Genomic DNA, 10,464 nt, shown 5'->3' on the forward strand with positions numbered 1-10,464 from the left:
AGATCCATACGACCCGCAACACCACTCATTATCTCCTGCTGCCAACAAATAAATCTGGAAGAGTAATCAGGAGTTCGTTCTGTTGTCGACCGCGTTGTTGCCGCTCTTTTGGCTTCCTTTTCAACTCGCGGCGTTGCTGCGATCGCTGTTCAGATATATTGTTGGCAACTCTGGGCACTTCAGTTTGTTCCGATCCAAGAAAACCACCTGTAAAAGCTGGATTGCAGTTGTGCTCTTTGTGGCGCTGTTGGCGTTCCTCTCTTTGCTGACGCTGCTTCTGAAGGCGATCTCTCTCGACAGCCTTCAGCTCGGCGCGAATCTTCTCAGCGTGATTGAGACGGGTTTCTGTCACGCTGTCATGAACAGGAAACGGGGGAAGTGGTTGGTGGTTGTCGAGGGGTGGAAGAGCGTATCGTGCTCGTGTTACTTTGCCCAACTTTCCCTTTGCGCGGGTAGAACTTGGCCGACTGGAATTTATCGATACAATGCTTTCGTGCTCTAACTGATTGGGCGTCGGCGTGGACATACGCTCTCTTGAAGCGGGCGTATGTGCGCTGTGGCGTTCATGCGGTACAATTCCCACCGAGATAATACCCGATATTGAAGGAAGACTATCCTCTCGACGAGTGTGTATCCCACCTCTCTTTACCTTTGACACCTTTCCAATTCCTTGGCCACCCAAGCGCTGTTGCTGAAGTCCCAGTACGGTGAACGAAGAATCTAGCACTGACATCGCAATTGATAGTTCCTGCTTCAGTTCAGTTGAAACCTCAGCTTTGCTAGTTTTGTGCTTCTGTTGAAGATACAGCAACCCCGGCAACAGCGCTTGGTCACACCCAGGAAAAGGGCATTCATACACTTGGGACAAAATGGATCGAGCAAGACAGCTCTCGTGGAAAACGTGCTACGCACACAAGCGAACGTATTAGAAAATATGGAGAGAACTACATGAAGCAGTCTCAAGTTACGCACCCCACACAGCACCGAATGCAGAGAAGCTCTTATTCGCAGACTTTGAGCGCATAACGAGCACGTCGCACCAGGATCACCAAACGTTTTGGCATTCTCAGCATCGACTTTGGTGCCTGGCAGCACTTTCACGAGGTAGTCTTGAATAGGGTGCTTGCCTCCTTGGTCCAGCTGCAGCAGTACGTCATAATCATTTGTTGATAGTTCTCGGTTTTCCAGGTCTCGTATTAGATCCGAGCTGATTGCTGTTCGGGGCTGGTTGTCACGCAAAGCTGGAACCCACGAGTCTAAAACGTTGTACTTCACCACGAACGCGTGCTTTTCGTGAGCATTCGACTTGAAGCATCGAGCGCACAAATCCACATTCTTGCATTGAACGCAGCGATAACGCTCACACCGAAGCGGTTTTGTTTTGCATTTCCTGCACGACGCACCTTTATGAACATTGGGAGCTCTATTCGCTGCATCCATCTCTTTTCGCAACGTAGACAGACCCGTTTCGCCCCAGTCCTGACGACACAACGGACAAATGATGTTTTCTTTCGACTGCCTCCGACTTTCGCCAAAGACTTTCATGCACTCGATGTGAAAATTGTTGCCACAACTGCAGCGAAAGACGTAAGTAAAGAATACAGCCACCAATTAATGCAAGGACCACTCACCCTTTGCGGCAAAAAGTGAGCGGCTGGCTGTCCTCCATGTCTTCCTGGCAGATAGCGCAAACTTCCCCCTCCACCAGATCGTGCCTATTCACGTCTGCATCTTCAGGTTGCGCAGTCGCCGCTTCTTCCTTCTGTTTTTTTCTGTACGGCTTTGGGGCCGGTCTTGTCATCTGCTTGTATCCTCCTCGGAGCAGCATCTCAATCTGCAGCCACAGCACCGCAATCAGAAACTTCAACCTCCATAGAACAAAGGACCCCCCCCCCCACACACACACACACACACCCACACACCTCTGAATCAATGAGCGACTTCTGCCACACAACGGGCGTCGTCGCGGGCACTCGAAGCACTTTGAGCATCACAAACAGGATGTGGATGCAAATGTCGGCCGTGCCACAGCTGCAGGTCTGCAAGGATCCGATCAGGACTTTGTGCTTCTTCTCGCAGTTCTGTTCCTGGATCTACAGCGACCAAATCGTTAAGACTCACTCATTTAGCCCCAGGAAAGAGGCGTGTAGCAGTCTCACCACGTAGGACGTGGGGCCCGTTGTCTGCACCAGGTACATGGTTGTGTTCAGCGTCAGCTCGATGCGCGCTGCCACGTCCTCCGACACCTTCGTCCGGTATGGCACCAGGCGGCTCATACTCTGCGCTTCTTGCCTAAAATGGTCTTCTGTCTAACGCGGAATGCCAGAGTGGTGGTCACTTCAACTTCTGACAAAGACCGGCGACCGACCCGCGGGTTTTGACAAAACAGGCCCGCGGGCCGCTATAATGCCAAGTGTCATCATTTCGTAAAGACTTGAGGAAGAGGACGTCGACGAGCATGAACGATCCGCTGGAATGGTACTACGAGATCCCCGTGGTGTCGCGGCTGTACCTCACAGGCTCCTTCTTGACCACGACGGCCTGCGCGTTGGACCTGGTGTCGCCCTTCTCGCTTTATTTCAACTTTAACCTCATCTTCTTCAAGGGACAAGTGCGTGCATCCCCATTGCAGTGGGAATTGTGGGTATTTCTGCAGTGTCTGACGTGTGCACGACGTTTTGCAACAGGTCTGGAGACTGGTGACCAACTTCATGTTCTTCGGGCTCTTCAGTCTCGACTTCCTATTCCACATGTACTTCGTGTGAGTGGAACACGCGGTTACTGCTGGGAATTGTGCATTTTGCAGTACATTCTGACACGTGTTGATGACGACTTTGCGGTGGGCAGTGTCCGCTATTGCAGATTACTAGAGGAGGGGTCCTTCCGTGGTAGGACAGCGGACTTTGTATACATGCTTCTGCTAGGCGCAGTGGTGATGATCGTACGTCCACGTGGCTGAAGCCTGAGAAGTTTGTTCCTGTTGCTGATCCTGACCTTGTGTGATGTTCTGCAATTTTACAGTTGGTGGCTCCGTTCGTGAACATTCACTTTTTGGGGTCGTCGCTGACATTCATGATGGTGTATCTGTGGGGGCGACGCAATGAGCACGTGCGGATGAGCTTCCTCGGCCTGTTCCCGTTCACGGCTCCGTACTTGCCGTGGGTGCTGTTTTCCTTCTCCATTCTCCTTGGAAACAGTGCAACGACGGACTTGATTGGCATCATTGTCGGACATATCTATTATTTCCTGGAAGGTATGCACCCCTATGGCGTGTATTCGCTACGCGTGCATTTCGACTAACAACAGTGATGGCGTGGCTAATGAATCTGCAGACGTTTACCCCACAATTGCAAGCATCCGAGGCTGGAAGACCCAGCGGCCGCTCGCGACGCCCCGTATCATGTACGTGAGCTATGCAAAGCTTGATGAACTAGCACCGTTGTTGAGATTCTCACGTCTTGTTTGTATCCTTTGAGCAGTCGCTACTTGTTTGACCCGCGTCCTGTTGTTGCTGCTGGCGAGCAGGTGATCAATGACTTTGGCGACGACCACCCACACATGGAGTAACAATGACTATTGATTGAATCAAGAATCGAAACGATACCAACTTCAACAGCAATACAACAAGCCGACGATGGCAATGCAAAGACGTTTTCTGTCTCGTTATAAACTGATAATTAGATAAACCCTTGTAGCCTGTGCCAAGCAAACCGTCGCCGGACACTAATCGCTCTTAGCGACCACTACTGTGTTGATGCTGCGCTGCGTTTTGCTTCCTTCGCAAAACTAAACAAAAGCTGGAGAGAGGCACAGCATAGATATACTGCTCTGTGCAGTCGGTGTGGTAGGCATACCATTTTGCCCGCTTCAATCACCATGCCTCACTGGCCGCCATCAGCGGAATCAGCGATCGCCGCTGACCTTCGGGCACTTGCAGCATCATCAGCAGCGAATGCCGGTCGTTCTCCGAATCGTCCTCTGGGAAATCACCACGCGGAGTGGAGTTCGCGCTAGTGTCCGGAGATTTCTTCTGCAAAGGAGCAGCAGCAGTTGCGCTGGGCGGTGTATGGTTGTTGGAGACAGCACGTCTCAGCATAGCAGGCACGCCCATGACAAACCGCGACGCAGTGTTAGCAGCCGACTTGTGCTCCGCCTCGTTAATCTCAGCTTCATTCTCGCTGCTGTTGTTGCCCCGGCTGCTGTGTTCCGACTGCTCCTCAGGCGAGTCCAGCGGGCAATCCGACGCCGTGAACACCGGCGACGGCAGCGGGTTCGAGTGCGTTTTGTCCTTGGACCCGGTCCTGATGCGCATGAGCGACGGGATGCTGAACATCCGGTTGTGCTGCGGCGCCGCCTTGGCCTCCTCCTGCTTCACGGACGACTCGGTGCTGGACCTCGACAGCGACGGAATCGTCGGCGCCCGATCGACGGTCGCCTTGTTGTTGTTGTTGGCGCTTCCGCTGTTAGCAGCCGTGCGTTTCAAGGCTGTCGGCAGCTTAGTGACCGTCGACAGGTTGGACTTGATCCTGGACGCCGCCGACGCCGCAGAGGCCGTCGCCGAGCGGCTCAGCAGAGGCGTCGAGAACAGGCGTCGCTTGGTCTTGGCCATGGGGTCCGCTGTGTCCTGCTTAACCTGATTCTGTTTGGCGGCGTCTTGTGCTCTGCTCCAGGTGCTGCGTACCGGAGACTGTTGCTGCTGCGGTGTGTCGCTTCCTGGAGAGTGCAGCGGGTCCAGGGACGGACTGTGGTTGTCTTTGGCCATGTTTGACGCGCTGAGTAAGCCGCTTGTGGCTTTGTATCGCTCGCTGCCGGTCTCTGCACGCTGCAGCTCCTGCACTTCTTCTCGGCTTCTCCTCGGACGCTCGGGCCACGAATCACCGTGGACGTGAACGCTCCAGTCTCGATTCTCGAGTGAAGAGGCCCGAGGTGGCGGCAAAGCACTCACGATGCGAGCAGCTATAGTGAAACCGAAACAGCGGAGAAGGACAGCCGAAACAAACCCTGTCTCGCCTTTCCCCAGCCATTTCGGCCACCATGGAAGTCGACTTTATTGAGTTTTCGCTGCTGGTATGTATAATATCTGTCGTTGCTCCACTGCTGGTTGTCTACAGATCCCGCTGCTCCGGTAGATTGCGTCGAGTGTTTGAATACCGAGGTGGCCATCCATACCGCTTGCTTGGAAACAGTAGGGGGTGATAGAAGTGCTGGCAGCCCCGACTCTCATCGTACCAAGCTGCAGTGAACGATCGTATGTTGCAGCCGTTTGAAAATCCATGAGCGCGCTGTATCGCCCTTGTTGAAGTGTTCTGCAGACGGCGCAAAGTGGCAGGAGCTGCTTCTGTTCGTCGAGTTCATACGGTCGCCATGTGACGCGTATGCAGCACTTTCACCGTAAAACGTTCACGACGCTGCGGTGCCATCTGCCGCTCCGTACCAGGACGAATTATTGAGCGTCTGGTAATCGGTGAAGCACGTCTGGCTCGTTGGACTCCCTCGCCATGATTGCCACCTTGGCGTGATTGTTGTGGCGATTTGGATGTCCGTCGTAGCGGGCTGCGTGTCAGAAGTTGCGGAACTCTTGTCGAGAGGGGTCGTTATCGAGCGGTGGGGTCTCCTCGCATGAGCTCGGGTACTCGTCGAAGTTGGTCGTGTCGCCTGCACAGGCCAGTCTCGGGACGTACGGCGCAGCCACTTGTCGGAGCGGGACGACGTCCCAGTCTACGTTTTCAAACCACACGTGCTTCTTGATATCCGCTGCGTCGCTCAGTCGCTTGGCTGGGTCGGGCTGCAACATTTGCCGCAGCAAGTCCTTCAACGAGCTCTGCATGTACCGCGGCCAATAGATCTTGCCCGAGAGGATGCGAGTGTAGAGCTCAAAGTGCGAGCCGTTGCGGCGCGTCGTGAACGGCGGGGAACCGCTGACCATTTCGTACACCACGCACGCAAACGCCCACCAGTCCACGACGCGCGAGTAGTTTCGCGCTTGGTGAGACAGCGTGAGCTGCTCCGGCGCCAAATACTGAGGCGTTCCGACGCTTGACGAGGTGCGATCGCTTGGTCCACGAAGCCGCTTGACAAATCCGAAATCCACGACCTTAATGTGCCCACCAGCATCCAGCAAAACGTTTTCGGGCTTCAAGTCGCGATACATGTAGCCATTCTCGTGACAACCCTCAATGAATATGATGAGCTCCGTGGCGTAAAACTTGGCCTCGTCGTTGGATAGCCGACCGACAGTGTGCAGTCGGTGGAAGAGCTCTCCGCCAGGTACATACTCCATCAGAAAATGTACATGCGAAGACGTGGCCAAACTGCCGAAGTACCGCACCGTGAACGGATGTCGAACTGCTGTCATCTGGACCATCGCGTCACGCTCGGCTTCAAGCTGCAGGGTCATCTTCTTGACAATCGCTTCCTTCTTCTTGATCGACTTCAACACGTAGTACAGACTTGAACGCTTGTGCCGAATGAGACGTACTTTGCCCAGCATACCAGTGCCTACGATGTCCAACAACTCGAAGTAGTTCTCGAGGCTAAAGGGCTTCGGCGGCATGTCCAGCCTCGTGCCGATCCATGCTGCGGACACTGGGTCCTCATCCGCTTTGTCGCCTGGCACGTCTGTAACCTCGCCATATCTGTAGTGCAAATTTGAGGCCGATTCGCCTAGGACAGACGCTGCACCACCCATCTGTAATTTGCACCTCGGGATGAGCTCATCTACAATGACGGATCAATACTGCCTCTCAGGAATCGTTTCGTTAGAGCTGCTGAAAATACCACAGACGAGAGGCCAGTCCGTTAATCTAACATGAAGCTCCACTCGTCGATTTACACGAATTGGATTAGCACAACACCGAGAATGCAGCACGAATATTGGAGACGCGTCCTTCACATATCTATGAGTTGGTTTTGTCTATCGGGAACGGGTGGGCTTCCGTGTTGAACACAACCTCATCCAAGGCCAGCATCGAGTCGTCCGAGAACAGCAGGAATAGATACTTGAGCGTCTCAGCGATGAAGAAGCTCTCCATTTCGTTGCGGAAGCCAATGTGAATTGGGCCCTTGGCAACGTTGCCAATACTTGCGTAGCCACCTCGGTCTAATCGGCAGTTCTTTTCGAATGCTTTCATGATATCACGACCGTACTCGCGGTATTTTTCGTCCTTTGTGGCACGATACAGCACCATCAAGCTCTCCACCGTTTCGGGACGCAGTAAGTTGAAAGCGTCAGTGGCGCTGACGAGTAAGTCCTCTTCCACGTTCTCCTTCATGTTGAAATACATGATCTCGGGGGCAAGCTTAGCCTCCATCTGAGCGTACATTTGGTAGCACGTTTCGATGAGCTGTTTCGCAAGCGTGAGATGCTCCTCAGGCATGCCGTTCATGTAACCTAGCGCCAGCATACCTGGCACGAAGCACACCAAGTGGTCCATCTTGGGCTCGAACTTGCCGTACACCAGCTCTCCAATGAATACCAAGCCATTGGGCTTTGACTTACCCAGGAGCTTGTCTATGATTCCATCCACTGCCGTCATGTACTGCGTCTTGAACTTGTCGTCCTTCTTGCCCGACAAGAGCCACTGCGTATCAACAACGCAAAGAGAGTCAGCCACGCATTAGCTAAGTTCATTCGACCACTACACTTTACCTGCTTCAGCAGGTACTCGTAGTAGCTGTCACCATTAGCGCCCAGAGTGATTTTCGACTGGGTGATTTTTCCGTTTTGCTGATTCAGTTGAACCGGCAGAAGACCGTTTGTGTACTTCTCCTCCACTTGCTTCGCAAGCTACATGATATAAACAAGCAGAAGAAGTAGGCAGGTAAGTCCATCGTAAGCAGCACAAGCGCTCACTATTAGTAACAGAACGTACTGAATCCGAAATACGGTCGACCTGCTCTTGGTATTTCGGGTATCCGGTCAGTCGAGTGAGGTACTTGAACTCCATCTGCAGTGTGCCAACTTCTGCTAGAGAGGGGGCAGCTCGTGTCCGCTTCGTCTAAGCACCACCACACCAAGCAACACAAATAAATTATTTTTCCTTCGTTTGCATCCTACAAAAAAATCCTATAGAGACACCGAATGCCACGTACCACAATATCGAAGTCCTTGGCCGGAATACCGTGTTCATACACCTCAAACGCTGGAGAAAGCGCCATGCCCAGCTTATTCGCAATTGTGAGCAAATGCACATGCCCCGACAAATAATATGACGACAAGAGTCCTCCCATCAGGCGAATCGTCGTCTCAAAGAAGCTGATGAAGCCACTGAGGAAAATCCGTTGCTCCATATTATTCGCCACCCATTCACTCGCCCGATCAAACTCGTCGAACATACCCACGAGGTATAGTGTATCCAGCGCGTCCACAAGTGTCAGTGCCATGTCATGATCTGGCAGCCCAGTGCCCTTGTACGTCTTGACATTCAGCGAGTCGTGGCTATAGGCGTACGTGGAGTAGCCCTTCCAGGCCCATTGTACCATCTCGACTACCTGCTTCTGGTCCTCATTGTGCATCGCCGGATCGTACGGTGCTCGTCGTCGCTGCTCCTCCTCGTGGGTCGGGTCGCTGGCGGGCGGTTCGAACTCGAACGTGTCAGCGGCGGGCTCAGGCGTTTCCTTGTCAGCCGCGTGCTCAATTCGTCGCAAGTGGTTCATCCAGCCGTTGTCTTCCTTGCTGCGCTGCGGCTCCACGACGCTGGAGCTCCAGAGGACCCACTGCAAGACGATGCCAACGCACAGTAGCCCCAGTAGCAGTCGCAGCACCACCGCCGTGGACAACGAGCGCGAGGACGAGAGGCCGCGACTGCTGCTCGAATGGCTGAAGCTCTTGGTAGGGAACGTCGGAGCCAGCGGCGGCTCGCGGATGTTACTGAGACGGCGGGCGCGCGGCTCCATATTGGCGACGTGCGTCCCGAGGGGATCAATCGGGAATGGGGTTGAAAGACAAGGGATGACTTTTAGCCAATGAGAGAAGGTGGCGGGGTGAGCGGGGGTTCAGTATCGAATTTTTATTAGAGGGAGTGGATGGTGTTCATGGGCAGATGACGAGGAACAACTTTATGCGTGTCAATTGAGAACGAGCCGCGTCTGGCAGGCAGGTGGTAGGGGTTTCTTTGCCTTTCTGCTTGGTGGACGTGGTGCGCTCCTTGAGAAAACAACGAGTGTGACCCGGGTCGCGAGACCGGGGTCCGGATGCCCATAGTTTATGCTTGTGTGTAGTCGATCAGGAGTGTTTCACGACGAGGATGAAGAAGCACAGTGTGATGAGTGTGAGCAGAAGGAAGATGCAGCGCTCGGGCCTCGTGTTGCGCTGGTACTTCTCGGCCCGCTCGAGCTGGCTCAGTCCGGAGCGCATTCTCTCGACCACCTGTCGGAAGCAGACCAAAAGAGAGGAGGAGTTAGTTGGAGGTGCGAGGCACGATGGGGTGACGAATGCTGCATCGCTACCTGCTCCATGTTGTAGTCGATACGGTCAATGAGCGTTCCTTGGTCGATCACCATCTCGGCTACTTCTTTGAACATGGTGGCCAGCGTCGCGACCGACTTCGCAATGCGCTGGATCTCAATATCTCGAGTCTTGATATCGTACTCAGTGCGGTCCATTGCCACGGTGGTGCTCTTGTTGCCGAATTGGAAGCTTTGACCTGCCGTTCCCGCGCCCTTCTCCATCGCGTCGACGTCAAATATCTCGCTCCCGAATTTCTGCAGTTGCAGACGTTGGAGGTACTCGCGCTGTCTTGTTCGAAACTGGATCGATATCCCCTGCAATCGACCAGCAATCGCTCGTTGTGTGTTCAACCGCACGAGGCGGTCCGCAGGTGACGGACTCGCCTCGCCCCCGATAAAAGCACTGGTGATCTTTTTCAGCGAGCGGTCAGCCTTATGGAACAGCGCTGTTATTTCTTCAGTCAGGCAATTTATCTCGTGCTCTTGCTGGATCTCCGAGTCGTCGAACCGAATCATGAGTCGCCTTGTATGCAGAAGCTGCAAATATTCCACTGCACAACAACGGCCAGCATTGATCAGTCCCCATTATTGCAATGATACACAAGTTTGCGTCTCGGCTCCTTGAGTGTAAAAGAAAAAAAATGCTCGTACGCTTAGCATGAAGCAGGCGAATGGATTCGTCTGCGCTCTCGGCGAACCTCGTCCACTCCGGCTTGTGGATCTCCCTAAGCTCTCCACCGGGGAACTCGTTCGCATCTTGAAGCAGCGCTTTCTCCATCGCTTGAGACTTGTTTCGCTGCAAATTCACACAACAACGTCAGAGATCCGAGCCTCAATCTCGTCCTATACCACCACCTCGCTACCTGCTTGGACAGGAAGAGAGCGCTCAATACCGGCGACTTATCCAGTCTTGGACGCATCTGGAACCTCAAGCTACGCCTGCGCAAGTTGGCTCTGCGCTCCAGGAAGCGACCCGTGAGGTCGCGATACGCCATGGTCTTCAATATAATACTGACG

General features: G+C 53.7%; 6 protein-coding genes across 6 annotated transcripts; 1 reads left to right on the forward strand and 5 right to left on the reverse strand.

Annotated features, from left to right (window-relative positions):
- Positions 1–753: 753 nt before the first annotated feature.
- Positions 754–2,276, reverse strand: KRP23_10774 (Mitogen-activated protein kinase kinase kinase 1; the record flags this gene model as incomplete). Its single annotated transcript, XM_067881264.1, has 7 exons — positions 754–793; positions 858–904; positions 973–1,241; positions 1,404–1,573; positions 1,632–1,834; positions 1,923–2,093; positions 2,160–2,276. The coding sequence occupies 7 exons, from the start codon at positions 2,274–2,276 to the stop codon at positions 754–756; spliced, it is 1,017 nt and encodes a 338-aa protein (XP_067741527.1).
- Positions 2,277–2,458: 182 nt separating this feature from the next.
- KRP23_10775 (Derlin-2.2) lies at positions 2,459–3,567 on the forward strand (the record flags this gene model as incomplete). Its single annotated transcript, XM_067881265.1, has 6 exons — positions 2,459–2,611; positions 2,688–2,761; positions 2,848–2,941; positions 3,022–3,253; positions 3,333–3,402; positions 3,480–3,567. The coding sequence occupies 6 exons, from the start codon at positions 2,459–2,461 to the stop codon at positions 3,565–3,567; spliced, it is 711 nt and encodes a 236-aa protein (XP_067741528.1).
- Positions 3,568–3,871: 304 nt separating this feature from the next.
- On the reverse strand, positions 3,872–4,762 carry KRP23_10776 (uncharacterized protein; the record flags this gene model as incomplete). Its single annotated transcript, XM_067881266.1, has 1 exon — positions 3,872–4,762. One exon carries the CDS (start codon positions 4,760–4,762, stop codon positions 3,872–3,874), a length of 891 nt encoding a protein of 296 aa, XP_067741529.1.
- Positions 4,763–5,560: 798 nt separating this feature from the next.
- On the reverse strand, positions 5,561–6,688 carry KRP23_10777 (cAMP-dependent protein kinase catalytic subunit PRKX; the record flags this gene model as incomplete). Its single annotated transcript, XM_067881267.1, has 1 exon — positions 5,561–6,688. One exon carries the CDS (start codon positions 6,686–6,688, stop codon positions 5,561–5,563), a length of 1,128 nt encoding a protein of 375 aa, XP_067741530.1.
- A 208-nt stretch (positions 6,689–6,896) lies between these two features.
- Positions 6,897–8,895, reverse strand: KRP23_10778 (Endoplasmic reticulum mannosyl-oligosaccharide 1,2-alpha-mannosidase; the record flags this gene model as incomplete). Its single annotated transcript, XM_067881268.1, has 4 exons — positions 6,897–7,580; positions 7,649–7,786; positions 7,872–7,997; positions 8,092–8,895. The coding sequence occupies 4 exons, from the start codon at positions 8,893–8,895 to the stop codon at positions 6,897–6,899; spliced, it is 1,752 nt and encodes a 583-aa protein (XP_067741531.1).
- Positions 8,896–9,223: 328 nt separating this feature from the next.
- KRP23_10779 (Syntaxin-43) lies at positions 9,224–10,442 on the reverse strand (the record flags this gene model as incomplete). Its single annotated transcript, XM_067881269.1, has 4 exons — positions 9,224–9,367; positions 9,448–9,998; positions 10,099–10,243; positions 10,311–10,442. The coding sequence occupies 4 exons, from the start codon at positions 10,440–10,442 to the stop codon at positions 9,224–9,226; spliced, it is 972 nt and encodes a 323-aa protein (XP_067741532.1).
- Positions 10,443–10,464: the final 22 nt, after the last annotated feature.

The sequence above is a fragment of the Phytophthora ramorum genome, assembly GCF_020800215.1.
Source record: "Phytophthora ramorum isolate Pr-102 chromosome Unknown Phyram_PR-102_s0010, whole genome shotgun sequence".
Lineage (NCBI taxonomy): Eukaryota > Oomycota > Peronosporomycetes > Peronosporales > Peronosporaceae > Phytophthora > Phytophthora ramorum.